Here is a 22,910-nt window from a genome sequence, read left to right on the forward strand (position 1 = left end):
GTCCATGCCAAATTTCATCGAGATCCGTTGAGCCGCTCTGGAGATAACCTTCAAATAAAGATACAGTACTTGTGCAGTAACGTGTATCTAAATTTATCTAATTCGTATTGTTGACGTTGAATAATGTTTAAATTTCAGGATGCTAAAATTGAAATTGAAAATCAATCGAAGCAAATTGAAGAACAGAAAGAAAAGATTGCCAAGTTGGACCACTGGCTCGATACAATAAATACCGAGCTCAATGTATCCACGAAACAAAGTGAAGTACTCACCGAAGAAGATATAATTAGATATATAGAAATTTATGAACGTTACATCAGACAATACGAGGAATATGAAATTATTCTAAGGTCCATAACTGTGATAAGTGTTGATGAATCTAGTCAATCGATGCAAATGAAATTGAATGCATTGAAGAAAACATTGGAGGAATCGCGAGTTCTAGTCATTGCTGAAATAGAGCGATTGAGACAAATATTGATAAATATGAAATATTCAGTTGATGTAGAGGAAGAAGTTTCACAAACAGATAGAACAATTGATTCCACTTCAATGCCGGAGGAAATTGTTTCTCAAAAGATTATGGAGACTGTCGATGAAGTACCAAGTGAATCTATGAAGACTGTTCCTGAAGACAATGCTCAATTGGAATCCGAAAAGATGGATGAAACAGTAGAGGAAATTAAATCTCCCATAATTGTTGAATCTAAAATAACTACAACAATAGAAACTCAAACTGGAAAGAGTCTTGTTTCCGAGGCTCCGTCTCTGCACGATAAGTCTGTTATCTGTCAACCAGAAATTATAGAAACTCAGGATGTTTCCATAACGTGTGCGCCGCCAAAGGAGGTGGAAGTACAAACAAGCGAACAAAAATCAGTTGACGGAGAATTGCTTGAGAATATTCAAGTCAAACAAACTACTTCAGATGGCCATGAAACTATTATAATCTCAAGTCGTCCAGTAGTTAGAGAGAAAGCAATTGACGAAACTTCACTTTTAGTTGATGCTGACTACGAGGGTGATAATGAAAATAAAAACTCTGAACTGAACATAACACATAGTTTACCACAATCTTTTGAAACCGTAATGGTGGAACCCGATGAAACAACCACAGAAGTGGTAGTGGATGCTGATGGTACAAAGAGAATAATCGTTAGAAAAGTGAGAAAAACATTAGTCACAAGGCAACAAGTATTACACAAACAGGAATGTTCTTCGCACGTATTAGCGGACTCTGGCGCCCGTCGAAACCATACATTCCATCAAATAACATTGAAAGAAGATCAAGGTTCTACTTCTCATACTTTTGATCATGATGGAATCCAAAACATTCAATACCGAACGTATGACGGTCAAGTCATCACAGGGCTTCCTGATAGAGAAGTTACGATTCAAGAATTTACATCTAAACCAGAAATGATTATCTCTATGGGACAAGATATGAACCCAGACCAAATCCTTCAAATAGCGGAAGGAAAGATTCAACCCGAAATTCAAACATCTTCATCTAGTGTTACTGCTGTTGTTGAACAAGTCACAAAAAGAATTATCAGAACTAGACGTCGTATTATTCGTCGCGTCGTCATTATCGATGGTAAAGAGCATGTTTCTGAAGAAATTATTGAGGAACCCGACGATGTTGAAGTTTCAGAAGAACAAATACCAAGAGTATCTATAAATATCAATGATCATGTTGACAAGGGTGATGATGATGATAATAAACGACCACCTGACGATCGTGACACGAATAAAGACGATAGAAAAGACAGTGATATCCCAGAAAATGAAAGTAATCAAGTTGATTTTAGTGATAATGCTGCAAAATCGAAGACTCACGAAATACAAGAGATGAAAGATAAAACAGTTCCTGAACATGATAGCAGTATCCAAGAACACGAATCAAGATCTACTCAATTATTGCTATCGGGTAATGAAGTTACGCAACTAGAGACGTCATCATCAAATTTTGCTACACTTACTAAAAAAGTAACTAGAACAATAACAAGGACAAAGAAACGAATAATCAAACGCATTCAAATAATTGATGGAAAAGAACATGTGACGGAAGAAGTGATAGAAGAACCTGCTGACGTTGAAATAGTAGAGCTTGAGCCCGAAGAGAGTCAGCTTGAAGAGGACTCTAAAATGAAAAGAATGAAGATTATTAGGCAAGTACAAATTATCGACGGCAAAGAACATGTAACAGAAAAAATAATTGATGAAGATGATGATACGTATGAGCCAGAGATTTCAATGGCATCAAATGCAGAGCCTTCTCACCCTCAAGAATATGTCGTAAGTGAACCAGAACAATTTAAATATACAGAAGCAGATAATAAATTGAGTAATGTTGCTGATTTAACGTCTAGCTTAATAGCTAGTGAAAGCAATCATAGTTTAATACAAAAAGGTAAAAGAGAATTAGTTGAAGAATCAGTGGATGACAAAAAGAAAGATTTACCTCGTACAAAACAACCGACGGCTACAAATGAATATAATACTGAACAAAAACTAATGGAAGAGGTTAATCAAGATATAGACAAAGGTATTTCACGATATTCGACAACAGGAAATACAGAAAAAAGACCTTTAAAACCAGATGAAAGCATTATAAAAGATGCACTACCCGTAGTTATTGAGTTAACTTCATCAGACAATAAAACAAATGACAAAATCTTAAAAGAAAAAACCGAAATTGGAATAAGTTCTCAAATACCTCTTGCACCATGTGATATTGATATTCAAAAGAAAATAAGCACTCAAGATGTACCCAAAGAAAGTGTGATCCGAGAATATGTAAGCGATGTTTCTGTTCCCGAAGAAAATATTGTATCATTTGATGATAATAGATGGGAAAGTATGACAGGAACTTCCTCGACTGTGACACACGAAGGTTTTAGTACTGTGACAAATAGATATGTAACCAGAATAAGAAAACGGGTAATAAGACGTATTCAAGTTATTGATGGAAAAGAACATGTAACTGAGGAAGTTATTGAAGAACCTGAGGAAGTGATAACAGAACCCGAAACATTCACAATGCAAGAAGAGGGAGTCAAAACCAGACGCGTAAGAATCATAAGGAATGTCCAAATAATTGATGGTAAAGAACACGTCACGGAGCAAATAGTGGAAGATTCTGGTGATGAATACGTTACGGATTCTACAGTTACAGCTAATATAGATGTTAAAATTGGTCCATATGAAAAAACTCTTTTAGAAACACAAACATTCACTGAAGGGCAGATTAAAGAAACATTACAAGATTCTGAACAGAAACCACAAGAACTTCCATCGCCACTTGAAATATCAAAAGGATTCATAGACCGTGAAAGAGACCATACCGTTTCTTCTGTAACGTTATCAACAAGTCCACTCTCACCAAAAGAAGATATCAAAAAAATTAGAACTCAACCTGAATTAGATTCGGAAAATCAAACTAAAGTTCCTGAAAGCAAAGAAATTTTATCTCCCACTTCTAGTAACTTAAATAATACAATTACTACTATTGTTCAAGAGGAGAAAAGTGTGGATATACCTAATACAGCGAACACAAGAGATTTATGTGTTACAGACGTCTTATCCTCTAGTAAAATAAACGTGGACTCAAAAGAGGACATTTTGAGTAAAACGCAATCTGTTCCGCAAGTTATAACTAAGACACGTGATTCTGAAATTGATAACGTAGTTCCACAATTTACCAAAGCTGAAAAACCAACTGCTGCACCAGAAACTTTACCTGAACACATAAAGTCTGAGGCTGGAAATATTACCATTGAGGATAACCAGTTGCCAACCTTTGATAAGGTCAAGATCGAAGAAACTCAAAAGAACTCTTTACTTGACATCACTAAAGGCTTGATTGATAGTGAAACTAGCCATGCCATTGCGTTTGGTTCGCCTGAAACTATCAGAATACACAAAGACTTGCAAGCTGATAACGTTGAAGCTAAACCTGAAGTATATATTCCAGACGAGACTGTTAAAACTGAATCTAGTATTGGCGACGTTCCTCTGGAGCATGTTGAAAAAACTCATGCAAAGGAAAAAGAATTGATGTTGGAGTCAAGTAAGCCCGAAAATAAGCTAATAAGCAATGAATTCATTCTATCTGATGGACAGAATGATTTAAAGAAAAATTCTGTTGTTGATGCAACTAAATCTTTTCTAGGAATGGAAACTGAACATTCATCTATTAATCCTAAGGTTACAGAAATGGAAACTGAGTCACACCCACAAACTTCCATTCCTGAAAATATAAATACAGACAAAACAATCATAAAAGAAAGTGTCGCCGTGACTCCTAAAGAAATACGAGACGATGAAAACAAATTGATAACAATTCCCAAAGAAGAGATCAAAGATGTGGAAGAAATCCTTTCTCCAGTCGAGCAGAAGGAAAGTGATGAAGTCGATTTGCCGTGTCAAGATGTTACGCATACATTGCACGATAAAAGTATTTTGATATCTAAAACCGACGACATCGTTCCAACAATAAAATCAGAAGGCTTTATATCACCAAAAGATGAAGTAGAAGTTTTTATTAAAGAGTCAGATCAAAATACTCCTTCACAAGCACCGTCAGTCAGTAAAGATGGTCCTATTATTTCAAACGAAGATGATAAAAATGTAATAAGGGATAGCAAAGAACAAGAAGCTACTGGAACACAAAAAAATTCTGTTCTTGATGCAACTAAATCTTTTCTAGGAATGGAAACTGAACATTCATCTATTAATCATAAAATTACTGAAATGGAAACTGAGTCACAAACACAAACTTCCATTCCTGAAGATATAAATACTGACAAAACAATCATAAAAGTAAATGTCGCCGTGACTCCTAAAGAAATACGATCCGATGAAAATAAATCGATAACAATTCCCAAACAACAGATCAGAGATGTGGAAGAAATCCTTTCTCCAGTTGAGCAGAAGGAAAGTGAAGAGGTCGATTTGCCGTGTCAAGATGTTACGCATACATTGCACGATAAAAGTATTTTGATATCTAAAACCGACAACATCGTTCCAACAATAAAATCAGAAGGCTTTATATCACCAAAAGATGAAGTAGAAGTTTTTATTAAAGAGTCAGATCAAAATACCCCTTCACAAGCACCGTCAGTCAGTAAAGATGGTCCTATTATTTCAAACGAAGATGATAAAAATATAATAAGGGATAGCAAAGAACAAGAAGCTACTGGAACACAAAAAGACATGGAATTTGTGGGTTGTCAGATTCAAGAACAAGATGGCAATATAAAATGTATTAAAATAATTAAACAAAAAGTACTAATTGGTGACCAAGAACATGCCACTGAAGAAGTTGTTGAAGTGCCGACTGAGGCCTCTCTAACTAAATCTGATTTTACCACTGAAATTGATCCTTCTATCAGCAAAATTGGATTACAAGGAAAAGAACTAAGTGAAACATCAAATATTGATTCAAAACTATTAGTGTCTCCGAACGACATATTAGGTGTTGGAAATACCATTGACTTCATTACGAGTGAAGCAGCTCATACTTCTCAACTACTAAATTCACTAAAAGATTTATCTGAAACGCCACAAACGGCTGAAAAACTTGAAAAGGACGTTGATCTTCCATCAAAATTGGTTGATAGTGCACCTGAAGAAATCCAAACTGAAGTATCTGAATCGAAAGAGACAACGGCTTCAACTGAAAAATACTCTAATGAACCAAATGAGCTTAAGGTATCAGAGTCAGATAAAATTGCCATTTCAACGGTAAAATCTGAATTGGAAAAAGTTGAAAAGCAAATATTAAGTCATATGACAGTTGATGCTGGTACCACGCAGACAACAGTTGATGTTACACCAATACATACAGAATCTCCAATGACTGAAGTTGATATAGCCGTTGCGCCAGCGACTTCACAAGTATCGTATGTAACGCAGTTCGAACCGCAACAAACAACACGTGACGAACCGCATCAAACGACGCGTGACGAACCGCATCAAACGACGCTTGAGGAACCTTCAGAATTTATCTTAAACAAGACACCAGATACCGATCCAAGAACTGAAATTACTAAATTCATAGATTTAGAACGTCATGATACTCATCTACGCGACTTGATGTTAACTGGGCCTGAAGATAAAGCAATACAAGCCAATGTGCCAAAAGATGACACACATCTGAGTACTGCGCAAACGGTTGATGTTTTTATGTCTATCGAAAAATCTGATAGTATTAATAAAACCTTACCCAGCGTAAAACTGGATCTCAAAGTTGAAAATTCAGACCAGGAGATTCCGTCAATAGTCAAGAAAGATGTAGATGTAATTCTTCCAGCAGATGTAAAAATCATTAAAGATTCAACTCAACATGAATCTACAGAGACAGAACCTGTTCTAGAAACTTTAGCGCACCCAAAGACAATCGAAACACCGACAGAGAAAGATAAAGTTAAGAAGAAACCTAAAAAGAATAAGAAACAAAAACGTACATCTGAATGCAGTGATTCTATTGAAATAGAATTACAAACAGAAACAGACCGGACTATTAATGATACAGAAAGTTCATCTCTGGGGCATTATGTGGAGCTCCCTGTCTCACCTCACCTTGATTCTCCAAAACCCACTGAGAATGTCATACAAACAAGCATGTCACAAAACGACGATTTCGAGACATCTCCTGTTTCCATAATATCGGTTACTGAAGATAAAGGATATGAGCCTGAAGATATATCTTTGTGCCCAACGCCTTCGCCAGATAAAAGGAAACGAGGCAAAAGACGAAAACCCCAGGTAACTAGTGAATTAACAACATATCCTAAGCAACAAACTACAGAAGAAGCTTCGTTAATATCTTCCTCGGTCGATACCGATGAGGACCTAAGACAGTTAAAAGATATGGAAAGTAAAGAAAAAGGAGAAAAAGATTTAATGGAAAAACGTAACATAGAAGAACCAAATCATAAACTTTCGGAGAAACCTGACCTCAGTGAAATAATAAGTTCTGAGACTATTTCTAATTCGCCGAAAGAAGAATCATGCCATACTATTAGTGATGCATCAGATGTTAGCACCGTTAAGATTGTAGAAGAATGCGTTACTGGGAGTCCTGAAATGGTACACGACACGATAACAACAACTGTTACTTACCCAGTACCAGTCGTTGAAGAAATCCTTACTCAAGAATACTCTGTGCAAACATCGCCTGAAACTGTACCTGAACGCATTGTACCGGACACTGAAAAAATAGTTGTTTTGCCCCCAGCTGAAACAGCAGATACTAATTTACAAACTTCGCCGACACCAGTTGACGAAGTCTTTGTACAGACTTTGCCTAAAGAAGATAAAGAAGTTCACACCCAAACAATTCCTATTGATACACTAGATGTACAAGACTCTGAGATTCAGACAAGTAGAATTAACACGCCTGAGGTTATAACGCAGTTGGAGGTTATGACTCAAGTGATTCCACATGACGTAAGCTATTTAGAAGAAAAAAATTTACAAACATCACCTGTAACAGAACTACGAGAAAATGTCGACGTCTCAGAAGTATCTCCAATTGAAGTTGAATCCATTGAAATTCAGACTTCCCCGTGGCCTCAAATACAAAAAGATGAAAAAGGTACAGAAACTACTATCGAAACTGTAGACACAAATGTTCAAACTTTACAACATGAGATTGTTGACCAAGAAACATCCACTAGCCCGGAAAAATTGTCCGATTTAATAGAGAGTGGTGTTCAAACTTCAGATATTATAACAATAAGTAAGTTTACTCAATTCGATGAAGCATCGCCTGTCGAGCAAGAACGTCTGGACGATACAACGGATAACGAATTTACAACGCTCCCTGTAGATCACAAGGAACAAAAGACTATAACATTAGATTATTCGCAACAAACTTCTCCAACACTTATGGAAACTCTTGGCCATAAGTCTCCAATCCCTATTGAAAACATCGTTAAAGTTGACAACAGTCAACAAACTTCACCTAGAGTTCCTGTAGAAGAAGCAACGTACATTTCCGATAAAATAGATACAATTTCATCGGATAAAACACAACAAACAACACCGAGAGATTACCCCGAACATGTAATTACTGACGTGAGAAAAGATGTCAGTACTACGGATCGCGTCCAACAAACATCTCCTCGTGTGTATTCGGATGATTCAATTTCAACTTCTACTGATGAACCTTATGAAATCCATCTACGGGCGCAAATCTCGATTCCTCAAGCTACAGACGATTTTATCAATAATGAACGTCAAATTCAAGAAGCACCTCAATCAATATCTGGGGATAGGTCGAAGCCGAAGAAAAGAAGGCACAAAAAGAAAACTGAAACATCCTTGCATTCACCTGGAAGCCTTTCCGATCCCATTAATACGGAACTTTCAGTTTCGGTAACACCAACTAGTGAAGATTTATCTAGTAGAGATATAACTTCTATTGATGAAGGAATATCTCAAATCACAAGTCCAGTTGAACCTACAGTTCAGCAGTTTGTTGCCCAACCAAAACTTACATATTCTGATGTTGTGCAAAGATCAAAATCTAAATCTCCTTCACCCAGCAAAACGATTCTTCCGTTAAGGAAATCAGAAAAAGCTCGGTTGATCAATTCTCTCGAAAAACGTACACAGTCTATGGCTGAACCACAGAGAAATGTTTCAGAAGATTCAATGACCGTAGCCTTAATCGAACCTTCAATGGAAAAATCTTATGATCTTATTATTAATAAAGAATTAAATGATTTAAAGACAGCGATTGAACAAAGAGATAACACGAAGACAGAAAAAAGCGTACTTATTGTAATCGAAACTATTTCAATTTGGTTGGAAGAAATTCAATACAAAATACAGATAGAATCTGTTACTCAAGCTAAAGTTAGCGACAAAAGTGAACGTCTAAAAGAACTTCAGAACCATGTCAACAATCTTAAAGAAATTTTATATGTTACTGAAGTAAACGAGGAAATAATTACTCTAATAGAGACGTTGACGCGTCAAGTTGATGCAGTAAAAAATTTGAGTAGTAACAGTTCGGTAAAAGTAAAGGAAGTAGAAAATGAATGGGGTAAATTTTTAGAAGACACTGAAATGTTAAGTCTATCCATAGAACGGGTAAAGATGCGATTAGACGATATGATTATTTTAGAATTATCCGTACAACAAAAACTCGACGAACTTGATAATGTCGAATTAGAAAACATCGAAAATACGGATACGGTTAGAAAGCTATTCCGAAGATTCCGCAGTATTGTTGAAGTTAATCCTAAACGGGAATGTCCATTAAAGTTGTACACTTGCGACGAAGACACCAAACAGATCGAAAACTCCATTAATACCGAGAGAGATCGACTCATGCAGTTGATGTCATTGGCGGAAGAATACGAACAAACATTACAAGACTTCGGCCACATAACGGACGTAGCGGAGGCTCTTCTGGACGGAAAGATAATTGTATCCGACTTAGAACATCTGCACGAAGAAATTCAGAAGCACAGGAAATTTTTCGTTAACTTAAGCCACTGCCGAGCAATACTTGAGTCCTTAGAAGATAATTTAGACAGTGAAACCAGAGCTAAATTCTCGGCACTCCATAACTCCCTACATGATAGAGCTACCAAAATAATAGACAGAGCCGCCGGTCGCGCACAGCAGATGACGCTAGCCGCCTCGCGGTGGAGCATGCTAGACCACGGCATGAAGGACGAGCAGCAGTGGCTGCGCGTTGCTCATCAAAGAATCCCGGACCTCACCAACGTTACATCTATGGATCACGAGCAGTATATTAACCTCTACCAGTCCATCAGCCTCGATGTCTCCCACCATTATGCTAAAATGTTACGGCTGCTATCCATAACTGAGAGCTTACAAAATCTTATCGTTTGCTCCGGATTAGAGACCGAATGTTCGATAGCTCTCAACACTTTGTTAACACTACAAGATGGTATCGACTCCAGATTAACTAGGCTAAGGGCCTTTAAAGAAAATTGGATGGCATATGAACATCTCATTAACAGAGTCGAAAGTTGGATGTCACTTGCCAACAGAGAATTAGAAAACATAACCCCTGATAACATTACAACGACTGCAAACTTAAGACGATTCTGGGAACTGAAAGCACAGCACGAAGTACATCTCAACCTGAAAAATGAATCCGGTGTTCAGTTCGAAAAAGCCCTTGAAATACTGCCAATATCTGACGAAATGGTGCAACGACAATTCTTTATGAAGATAGAGGATAAATGGCGGGACCTAGCCGCCAGCATCGGTGACTTGCACGCTACCGCCATTCAAAATATATCAGATCGCGACGTGTCCTCGGGCGAGAAACTCCATATTCTGGAGGAAGAATTAAGAGAACTGCGGGCATCGCTGGACGGCCTGAAAGGTGTCATAAAGAGCGAAGACGAACTAAATCTATATATAGAAAGACTGCAGGTGATGACGGGCCGCATCGACAGGATCCAAAACGAGCTGGGCCGGCTGAGTTTGCTGCCCAGCGCGGAGTCTGACCGCGTCGGCGCGCTGCTAGGCCAGTCGGGCACGTTAGACGATCAGATAGCGGAAGAACTGGAGAGGAGCATGATACTAAAAGAAAAGATAGTCCAAGTGCAAGCGGGCATCTTGCGTTGCCAGAAGAACCAGCAGCGCGCTCGGCTCACGCTTGAGGAGTGTCAGGCGGCGGAGCGGCTCGGCAGCGATGTAGTCGAGCGCGCCTCGGAGACGTGCCGCCGGCTGCTCGACGACCTGGTGGCCCAGTGGCGTGACATCCTCTCCCTGAGGCAGGCGCTGCACACCCTGCCCATAAGTTTGCGAGTAACCGTATCGCCGACTGGCGTCGAGAGAGATATATCAGCATTACAAGTAAGTTCCTCCTTTCTTGTCAAAAACTTTCTACTCGCGTCGCCTTATTCTCTAATTTCCCCTTTCGCCTTTCTCTAATGTGATTCGATGACCGCAGGAGACGCACGCGGAGCTGGAGGCGGCATGCAACGAGCTGAGCCTGCGGCTGAGGTCGCGCGCGGCGCTGTGGCGGCGCTTCGAGCGACAGCTGGAGCTGGTGCAGGGCGCCGTGCGCGAGGCCGACTACATGGCCGAGCTGCTCACCGTCCAGGGGCAGGTCGACTACGACCGGCTGCTAAAAGCTACCGAGAAGCTTGAGGTAACCATACCTAAAGGTGCAATTAACTTTGAAAATGTTTGTTCAATTCTATCATATGCTATATGTAACTTTTCACCTGTCAGACGTTGAGTGAGTCGCTGTCGCGGCGCAGCGGGGAGCTGGTGGGGGAGCTGCGCGAGGCGGCGGCCCCGCTGGAGGCCGGGGCGGAGCCCGCGGTGGCGGCGCAGCTGCGACGCGACATGGACGACGCCGCCGCCGCCTACGAGCACACGTGCGCCAACCTCGCGCAGATGTGCGACAAGTGAGTACACATCCATACATATATATTAATAAAATTTTAGTGCTTGTATGTAACATAGAGAAAAACAACCAATTTTTTAGGAATAGAATATTTTCTAGGTTCTTTTTCATTAGTTCTGTGCTGGCGAAGTCGCGGGTGACCGCTAATTTTATAATGAATTTTGATTTCGTGCAGGTATCAGAAGGCGGTGGAGCTGTGGCGGCGCTACCGGGACGCGGCGAGTGCTGTGCGCGCCTTCGCCGAGTCTCAGGAGGGCAGACTGCACGCGCTGCGACCAACAGACGCGCCCAAAGCAGCACAGGTAGGGCAAACTTTTGTTGTATAAGTTACAGGAAACAATCTCTATTAAACACATTTTTCGTTTCTCATATTGCGTTTGTTATATCTATTCTGAATAAGTTACAAATTCAGAGTTAGATGGCGTTGTTTCTCTCTATAAACTGTAAATACCTTTTCTAAATTATTAAAATCCTCTTAAATTTCATTTATAGTATATTTTCGTGCTATTAAAGTCTAGATAACTATCGTTTAGAATGTAGACTATGTTTCGATACTAGATGGCGCTACTTTATCAAAAATTCAATCAATTACATTGTATGAAAGATAAATCATGAATTAATTTTAATTTAAGACATTGTATTTCAATATTATATTGAAAATTTAAGTTTTTATTTTACTGTATTAATACTTTTTATTACGGTGACTGGTACTTTTATAAATCAATGCCATCTATTGGTGTAACTGAAGAATTAAAAGTCCAGTTAACAGACATTTGCGTACAAAATTATAAAGTGCACTGCGGTGTAAATAACAAGCACTTAAAAATAAAACAATGCGTCATACGACGAACAAATACTGAACGAGTCTTGAGGTGCGCCGGTCAATGGCCTTGGTAATGCATTTCCCGGGAAACTAAGTGATACATTAGTGTCAAAGTTAAAAAAAACGTAACCACACCCGTCACTTAAAGAAGTAGCAATTATTTATATGTCTTTTTGTGTAAGATTTTTTTGTACATTTTAACTCTTTTACAGTACAACAACATTGCATATATTTTTTTGTCAGGCGCTCTATTAAAGTATTGGTGAAACTGTCATTGATTTTTAAGTTGTTTAATAAATTTAATTTAGTTTATGTCAAATAAAGTTGTAATTATCATCAAATCGGGGTTATCGCGCTTAATATAACTATGAACAAGATAATCTAACATTGCCCTTGATTTCTTATCTGTGGCCTGGGAATATAGATAAAGGACGGGAAGCCAAAATATCTCTTTTTTACGGACAACGTTCTAATGTAAAAATAATTAATTTTATGATTCGTTAAATTTTGTTCTTTTAAATATCATTTTATTTATTCGTGTTAACACATTGAATAAATTAAATGTTAGTGTTAAATTCATTTTCTTCGTTTTTTTATTAAAAACCAAGTTACGTACTAAAAGTTTTGTGCTTCTAGTGCAAACAAAGGACATAAATTACAAGCTTGCACATTTAAATGTCACATAGATATTTGTGGTACATAAAAATCTCAAGCAAGTACTTATATCTCTTGCCTCAATCATACCAAGTCTCAATTTTTATTACAGCGCTATCTATGTTCTAGAAAAATTATCTATAATTTAAAATTGTTCCCGCTATTTTAAAATTGTTTTAATATCAAATCCACCCATAGTTTACCTTTATACCGGTAAATGTTGCCAGTATATCGTAACACGAGCCACATTAGCTTGTGTTTACTTAAAACGTACTGCAGACGCGATGAGTCAAGGCCCACCGCCTTATACGAAACCCGTCGAAAACGAACTCTGATGTCATCCACACATTTGTCGCCGTATGTTGGAAACATTAAATAAACTAACGTATTTAATGCCACTAACGCATTGGACGATATTGGTTGGTGATGGTTAATAAGTGACGGTAAAAGGATTGTGTAATTCACAGAGCTTTCTATTTAACGCCCTGGGCGGTCGCCCGATTGCGCCCTACCCTAACGCCGGCATTGGCTAGACAGGCCTACCCTAATATAGCAATACTGTCCCCTGCGTTTAGCAATTTCGTATAGTAGTTTAAATAACTAATTAATATAGGTTTTGATGTATTTTAACATTTCCTTTTGTATTATTCTTATCTTAATAAGTTTTTTAATTTATTTTCGCACTTATATTAAATTTAAATAAAAAATAGTCGTTATTACGCGTCTACTTAACTAAGAAATTAAATATAACAGCGAATATTAAAGTAAATTACATGAAAATTATAAGAATTATGTCGTTTATTTATTACAATCTAAGTCTAAGTCTTTATTTGCCTTATGTCTAATAATTATGAAATTTCTTAGAGCAGTCTTCTACCGGTGTTTCATTTAGCATCCAGTAAATAAGATCCTCATCAGCCTTGGTATCGTTTTCTGTGAATTAGGCTAACACTGAATGAGACCGTGTGAATCAACCGCAACTTTCACGTCGTATAGATTTCTGGTAGCGATTTAATATTGTAAAAATAATTAGCTCGAACTTACTGGCTGAACTAAGTTATGTGGACATTTAAGGAATTAAATCGATACAGTAAATAGTACGTATTTTTTAATTTATGCTGTTTAATAATCAAATGTCAGGTTGAAAATATAAATGATATATTGCAAATTTAATCTTTATGTAGTTTTCCAAGGGATGGTTTAGGTTCTTATGCATATAAAATCTAGTTATATTTTATAGAATTTCAGGATGAAAAATAATGTTACAATTCGTTTGCCAATAAAAAAAATTCGCAGCTGAAAACTATCGCATCGACCGTAACACCAAAATGACTAAAATTCGACTTAATTAACTGATAACGTGATGATAACGGATCCGTTCAGCCAACCAGCGACAGTTGCTCAGCGCACGTCCGATCCAACGGACGTGCCTCGCTGAGCGAACGGAACAAAATACACGCGAAACAAAACGAACAAACTCGAAATTATACTCGAATATCAAATAAAACGAAAATATGTCTATAAATTAATATACGAAACGTCAAAACGCGCGCCAAAATAAACGTCAAACGAATTAGTTTTTAAATGCGCGCATAAAATCCAAGGCCAAAGGTGATGTGATAGTGACAGAATGCAACCAACTTCGAAGGACATGGGGACATGTGAAGGATTCACTTAAGTTATATTGTTATATTAACATATGTTTTTTTAACTAAAAGCCACTTAATGTAAAGACGACAATTTTATTCTCAAGTAAAATCCATTAAGTTGAAATTTAAAACTTGTTTTTTGTTAAAAGTAAATTTAAACTAACTGATGTCGTCGTTTTTTATAATAATAATTTAACGTTATTTTATTTTAATCTTTGACAATATATAATTTATTTTAATGTGTTTTGTAAACTTTGTACTGATTGCGTATCTAAGAGTACCTAAATAATAGATTGCCGTGTTAGGAATGGCCGTGTAGTTGTGTATTCTATGCCTAAGCCCTTGTGCATAATTTCATTAGATTATTAGGCGATAGTTGGTTGCATTCGACCTTGGGGTGCGGCCGTGACTCGGACGATTTTATATGTGCCTGAAATTATATTTAAATCCTCATTCGCGGAGTCATTCCCGATTGGTTGCTCGATCGAACCTGTGTGCGTGTGTGTATAATTTTAATCATGTTTTATTTTTTTTTCTAGTGGATAATGATAACATTGTTGTAGTGATGTGTTGTTTACGTAATATATTGTTTTTATAAGCAAGTGATAAGGAATATGTGTCAGTTGTCAGATCTGTGATTGAATGCTCTATCACAATGTCACTACATGAGGTGAGATTACGAAAATATTATAATTTAATCGAATAAAAGATTTTAGAAATACCCACTTTGAAAATTACAATTCTTTTTTGTTTGGTCATCATAAAGTAAACAAAGTCTTTCGTCTCGTATAATCTTAGAATTGTGTTTAAAGTTTAAAAAAATATTTACTAAGCGTGGGTTTAAAGCGTTTGGTCAAATCTGAAACCTGACAATTAGAAGTCGTCAAATGGTAACCAAGTAGTGGTTAAAAATTGTTTTTTTTATTTACATTATGTAGCTACCAGACAGTTGTGTGTGTCGGCCATTGTGTCAACATTTGCACTGCCAAAGCCATATTAATTTCACAAATCCCGTTGTGTCTCTAAATAGTCCTGCGTGCTTTGATTATTAATATAAATACTTTATGAGTGGTTCAGTGATTAACGAGTGGGTTACCTAAACCACTTGAGGTTCAATTCTGTATGTTTTGAAAAGTGCCAATTTTAAAATTTCTAAAACACGAATAATGTCTAAAAGTTATTTAGTTTATTTGCTTATTATACTTGACTTCATTAATTAATGATGACTTCATTATTGTGTCACTAAATTATCATTGAATTTGGCAATAATTTAATGTTTGATGTAAACTTATTTATAATATATGAATAGTAGAATTCAAATGTAATAAGAAATTATAACAAACCTTTCTAAATCTACTTCTTACTAATATTATAAATGCGAATGTTTAGATGGATGGATGTTTGTTTAAAGGTATCTCTGGAACGGCTCAACGGATCATGATGAAATTTGGTACAGATGTAGAACATAGTCTGGAAGAACACATAGACTACTAATTAAGGTTTTTTAATTCCGCGCGGACGGAATCGTGAGCTACGGCTAGTAGACAATAAATTATATTTTCAGCCAGTGACATGTATAAATATAATTACTGATTTCCATTAAATTTTACTATACAAATCTTACGACAACTGCTTTAAAAATGGCCTTTGACCGTATTGATACTTGTGTCAATACATATTTCTATACCTTTCATTTTCTTTGACAAAATAGAGACAGCAATATGTGACAAATGTCACTTTAATTGAATCAGTTAAATTTCATCGCAGTCAAATATTTGATGGAACAAATCTTTAAACAATGCTAGCAAACAAACGCCCATTAACACTAACAAAATGTTCGCAACAGAATTTCAGTCTACAATTAACGCGCCTCCAACTTTCCAAGGACTTTTACTATTGTGCATAGAGTAAAGAACGTTTAGATGCGCCAATTAATAAATGTCTTACGAACACTTAATGTCATAAAATATGGACAAATTAGTCTTCATTGAATACTAGTTGTCGCCCGCGAATTACAAAAAACTGTATTACTTATAAAGTTTTTTTGCCCATGTGTTCTTCAAGACTGTATTCTCTATATGTGTGCCAAATTTCATCAAAAACTGTTGAACCGTTCCAGAGATACCATCAAACAAACAGCCATCCAATCGACCATCTATCTAAACATTCGCATTTACTCGTATAATATTAGTAAGATTGTGCTTTGTGCCATCCGTTTGGTTATTTTTTTTTTATAAAAAACTCTTATATTGTTATGAAATTAAGTAATTATTTGGTTCAATATTATTCACAAATACATAGTATATAAGTATCCTCGCTATTCTAAGTGATATTGCAACTTTTCTTGGTCCAGACTTCGCGAACGGATGATATAAGTAAAGTGATAAAGTTACATTGAACTTACTCGCACATATAAAAACTTATTCACATTTACAGACACATTCTGTATTTACTGTAGGTGGTTCACCCCGAAACATGAATCAAGAACCAATACGAAACAAGTTAATACGTATTTTTAATGCCTAAACGTGCTGTGCGCAATTGAATTTTTTTACGACTAAAGAGGATTTGTAAGAAAAATTATTATAAAATGCTGAAAAGTAAATAAACTTTAGTATTTATTTTTCATTTAATATGATGACAATTTAAAAATGAATATAAGTCTTTTGAATCAGGCTGTAACAATGACGCGGTATGTGATTTTTTTCTTTTTCTGTTTTATACTTGTGTCTTGCTCCCTTTCAATCAATTAAAAAATCAGAACACCATATGGTCAATGTATTTCATGCCATATAATCCTATTGTACACGGCCAGTCTTAGTTTTTTGCACTTGTTCATTTATTTATTGCCTTATTTACTTCAACTTGATTTATGTTTCACTGATTATCTTGGTCCAATTCTAGATTTTTCAGTTCAAGCTTAGATTTTGATATACGAATGAAATAAGAAACAATAATTACAAAACCTGTATTACAATTTTTCATTTAATATATTTACCGTTGAGTATATTAACTGAGTATTCAATTTGAAATAGATGTATTACAAATAATTTGTCATACAACATGTTGAAAAGGACTGTCTGGATCAGTCTGGATAAATGGCGCCGAGAATGAGTTGCCCTCAACAGAGTCAATACGTCTAAATTTGTAAATCTTTGTCACACTCAAGTGTCGCCAGACGCATAACATTTAAATTTATTACACCACTAACATTTCAACTTGAAATTGAATCATCAAAATTTTGCTCCAGTCACTTAATCGATTCGGAACCAAATCGATTGCTCGTATCTGTAGAATATATATCCTTCATCTTATAATGTATATTTTTGTCTTATCTCTTATATTTACAAAAACTTATGTCGATCCATTTGGTAAATACATCAACACAATGCGTTATTACAAAAAAGATTTCTGTATATTTCAAAGTAAACTAAATATTTTGCCGTGTCTATGTGACTGATACTCTGCGTTAGGAATCTCTTAATTGCGGCGGGCGCGGGCGTGACCGGGCGCGCCCTTGCTTTTGGGCCAACCCCTGGATCGATAACTGTTTGGGATTGCTGTTCGCAAATTACATTAGTTTGATAACTGCACGTGATATATATCGTATACACACATTTGTAAGGATTCCGATTAGAAAGAATTTCTAATTGAAAAAATTGTCACTAACTGCCGAACCAGTCGTTAAATGGTCATTAAGGGGCATCTAAGTGTAGTTTTACTAGGAACAAAATTTTACACTGAGCCTGCAATTATAACCCATTTTGTGGCAGGAACGCAGAGCTTATACCAAACTGAGCAGAATTTTATTCCATATGTACTTTTGTACAAATATTGTGTAGTGTTTTACTAGCTAAGGGTAATATATTACAATGTAGAACATTTACCGTTGGTTTTTGAGACCAAAACCTCTATATAAAACAGAGATTACAATATGTTTTGAACGGATATTTTGGTCTCGGAAACCCACGATTAGTTATAACTCTTATCTTATGACAAAAAGTTCTTTTGACACAAGGCATGTTAGTGCCGTTCCGCAACAAAACGATCACGTCATTCGAGTTTTAAATAAATTTTGCGCGTGCGCTGCATTTTTATATTGTTCCGAAGTACAAAATTAGCTATGACACGGTGATGATTTTTTATATAGATGGTCACAGCGGAGACGGTTGACATTGTCACCTCTAACCAAAAAAAAAAACAATTATCAAATCTAAATGGAAATACGGTTGTAAATTGTAAAATTCACATATCTATAAGTAAAATTAATACGCGAAGAAAAAACGTTTTAAAAACTACATATATGTCTCGTGACAAAAAACAATACTAGTAGCACGTTTTAAGATACTCGATAGGAATCGAATATTCAAGTTATTAATGACTAGCTGTCGCTCGCGACTCCGTACGCGCGGAAATAAAAAAAAACTTAATAAGTACCCTATGTGTTCTTCCAGACTATGTTCTACATCTGTGCCAAATTTCGTCAAGATCCGTTGAGTCGTTTTGGTGATACCTTCAAACAAATATCCATCCATCCATCTAAACATTCGCATTTATTAGTATGATAATTGTGCCACAGATCAGACGTGACGTTTGTTAAATTAATCTATCATTTTATCTAGCTCATAGATTGCAGTAGTTTTGTTTAGTTGACAAAAGAATTATCTTTTCGATTATCTAGGATTAAAATTATTATATCTTAAACTAGCTCTTACCCGCGACTCCGTCCGCGCGGAATAAAAAAATGTACACAAGATAAAAAAGTTCCTATGTCCGTCTCCTAGTTCTAAGCTACCTCCCCATAAATTTTCAGCTAAATCAGTTCGACCGATCTTGAGTTATAAATAGTGTAACTAACACGACTTTCTTTTATATATATAGATGTAATCTGGCTTTCCGTTACCGTTTCCACTGTCTAAATACATGTACTTTGTTTTGATTTCGTTAATGACAGAGACAAGAATTGATCAGGCCACAAATATTTCCCAACAATAAAACACTGACAATAAATATCAATCAATACCAATCATAGTATCAATTAATATACATTGAAATCTATTGATACCATTACTAAAAACTTTTTTATACTCACACGTTAAGGAACGCTAAATGTTCGCTGTAAAACGAAATCTATCTCTGGTAGATTTTTTATTTATTAGGTTAAAATTTAACCTAGGTATCAATCCATTTTTGTACTCCCTTTCGAAGTAACTGTAATATTCAGGCAGATTATATTACTTTCAGCAAAGAAAACTATGTACAATATATCTTTAAAGTTGCGTGCTCAAGTTAGTGCAATTATGTTTAGGTAGCGTCATGTTTGTACGTAGCATGCTAAGGTAAAAAGCTTGTAATTGAGTTTATAAACATTGTGTTAATATTGAGCTAGGAGTGGCGGAAGAGCATCGTTGACCCACTTCCTTGTATGAGGTCATATGTTTATATACCACTAATCCATAGGCCCACAGTGAGAGTGAGAGATCCTCTTTAAATGTTGAGTCAATATTTATGTATCCCATCTCGTTGGTAGACAAGGAATTTTCATTCTGCCAAAGAGGTGGCAGTATGCCACTAAGACCTTTGCCTTTTTAGTTAATGGAAGTATAGACGAAAAAAGGGAGAATCGCGCGGGAAGTGAAAAGTGAATATGGATTTTTGTAGTCTGAATCAATTAATTATTATTGTTAGAATTTAACAACGAAATAGAAGTATGCTGTGCTGATGTTTTCAATTTTTACATTATGCACCTCCAAACATAGCTCCAATTTATAATTTAAAACACATAGGATAAAATAAATCAATCTAATATTTATTATCATCTAAAACTGTAATCGATTTCCATTACTTGCAACATTGATGCTAATACCGGGCACATCTTACGCACGACGCTTTAGGCTTGTAACACACAGCCGCTAAAGCGAACCGTAGGGAAACGAAAATGGAACGCAGTGTGCATTTTGTTAACCGAGTATAAGCGAGTTTCAAAATATATACGCAACACCTAACGTATTTAATCTGTATTGGATTTGATCGCTTACTACGCTAATGCTAAATATTCATATTTGATATTCGCTTCAGTTTAAGTAGTGTGGAAGAGGCTTAATGTATTTACCGTTGTGGGTCGTAACTGCTCCGAATATAACGTTTATTTATAATCCATACGAAATGCTTTGACGTCAATACACCGTTTATATTACCTACATCTCACATAGGCATACATTCCACAGTTATTTCTATGTACAAAGTTATCGTATGATCAATGTATGTACAATCAAATCAATTTTTTAGATTTTCTAAAAAAAAAAAAATATGCAAAAAGATTTTATATATCAGATAAAAATATTTTTGAAAAGATTACACTTATTAGTAATACGTAAATGTAAACTAAAAAAAGTATACATTTTATGTGTAATGTTTATAAAGGCGAAAGCTTAAATGGATGGATGAATGTTTTTTAGAAGGTATGTCCAGAAATGCTCAACGGATCTCGATGAAATTTGGCATAGATGTAGATCATAGCTTGGAAGAACACATAGGCTATAAATTATATTTTTCTGACACAATATTTTATTTTACTGTTTTTGTTACGTATATCCTGTTTACTGTTTATTCAACAGTTAATTTAACTATTAGTTTATGATAACAGGTTAAGTTTTAATTAGGTTTAATATTATTGACTATTTGTAGTTTACTAGCGGCATTTTAATTAATGTAGTGGTCAATTAGTCGAGTAAATAACTCTGCGGATATTGAATACGTAAATATGTTATTTGCAGTTAGCGTAAAAATGTTTATAGATTTACTTATTTATTTTTATAATCGAATAAAACTACAGATATTTTTTACCCTTAAGGAATAAAGAGTATATAAATGAACCGGTATAATATGCAGTTGATACCTGCGATGCCCTTAAAAGAAAAAGTTTATGCATCAGACGCTAAAAAAAACTTTCACGATGTTTTGCCAAAGTTGTTGTGAAAGGGAGAAAGTGCATTGATGAATTTTATACGCGTTCTTTTGTGCTTTATTGTATTTTAATTTTATCTCGATAATCACATAAGTGTATATGAAAAATAATTTTAAAAAGTTGTTACACTTTTACGTGGAAACCAGTATTTGTTAAAAACTGTGCAATTGTTGTGTGATAACCCGTTCTCGTTTTAATCAGTCCGACCTAAAAACGTTACGAAAATAAATTTAAAAACTTTGTTAATTATTATATTGTTTAATCATTGGTGCCAATTTCTGTAAAACATTTTTCCATTTTTGTTAAAACTCGTTCTGTAAATATTTTCTAGTGAAATTTTGTCCAACATAATGCTCTTTGTAAAAGGTTAGTATCTTTAGTATCTAGTGTCGTGAATGTTTATAGACAGCTGTAATTACTTATTCTAGACGCCTGTTAACTCGTCGTTTATTCACCTCTATCATGTAACATGTATTTTTTTACACCAATTTAAGTGTAAAGTACATATTGTAAGCAGTGATATCGTAAACTTGTGTTTCTATCCTAGTTTCTTCAGGTAACACTTAATTAAATGTATATGTCTGTCCTTGTTTAGGCATGTCTAGAGCAAGAGGCACGCGTGGCGGAGCTGCGGTCTTTGGCTGCGCGCGTGGCAGCAGAGACGGGTTCGCGCGCGCTGCAGGCTGATGCGGACGCGCTGGCGCGCCGCCTGCAGCTGGTGGCTGGTGCGGTGCGCGCGCTCGCGGACCTCGGAGAGGCGCGGGACCTCGCGCGCGTCAAGGCACATCACGCCAAGGACAAGTTCTGTGATATGAAACATGTATGTAAATACGTTTGTTTTCTTTAAGACCTCTGTCTACTAAGTAAACAGCTGTACCAGTGCTATACCAGCTAGTGGAAAAGTTGACTAACGAAGGGATAACTTTGTAATCTGTTAAAAAACCTGAAAGTTAATACCTCGTTCTATAATATTACTTTGTTAGTGGCAAAATTGGTTTGCACTTGTGACTGACTGATGATAAGAAGGTCATATGTTTGACACAGACCGATATTATAAATAAATTTAACTCTGACTTCGTAAACAGATAATGTAATATGTTTTATTTATTTTACATCTCTTTAAAAAAATCGTTTAACAATTTATTCCTTAAACAAATTGTTATTTAGATTTATATTCCAAGTAAGATTCGTCAACGTAACGGATTTCTAATAAAAACATCTGTAATTGAGCGATTTAAAATCAACGGAGGAATCAACACGAAAAGTTTGTTTGTCTACCTGGAGGCCACACAATACCGCTACAGCCTTATGAATTGTCAATGAGTAACGGTCGATTATTTTATATATTCAAACACGGGCACGAATTTGCGTCACTAATAACGATGTTTATTTAGAGATCGGTTT

General features: G+C 35.9%; 1 protein-coding gene across 7 annotated transcripts in view; it reads left to right on the forward strand.

The window, feature by feature from the left end:
* The window catches only part of LOC106719414 (nesprin-1), a 133,427-nt gene that overhangs the window by 102,751 nt on the left and 7,766 nt on the right, over positions 1 to 22,910 (forward strand). For 6 of the 7 annotated variants that reach the window (XM_045678643.1, XM_045678647.1, XM_045678642.1 and 3 more), the window contains 5 exons: positions 139 to 10,854; positions 10,952 to 11,152; positions 11,236 to 11,414; positions 11,589 to 11,715; positions 22,102 to 22,326. In XM_045678643.1, coding sequence (XP_045534599.1) covers positions 139 to 10,854; positions 10,952 to 11,152; positions 11,236 to 11,414; positions 11,589 to 11,715; positions 22,102 to 22,326 — 11,448 coding nt within the window. The remainder of the gene's footprint in view (positions 1 to 138; positions 10,855 to 10,951; positions 11,153 to 11,235; positions 11,415 to 11,588; positions 11,716 to 22,101; positions 22,327 to 22,910) is intronic. The other variant, XM_045678646.1, reaches the window with a different exon arrangement.

The sequence above is a fragment of the Papilio machaon genome, chromosome 7 (assembly GCF_912999745.1).
Source record: "Papilio machaon chromosome 7, ilPapMach1.1, whole genome shotgun sequence".
Classification (NCBI taxonomy): domain Eukaryota; kingdom Metazoa; phylum Arthropoda; class Insecta; order Lepidoptera; family Papilionidae; genus Papilio; species Papilio machaon.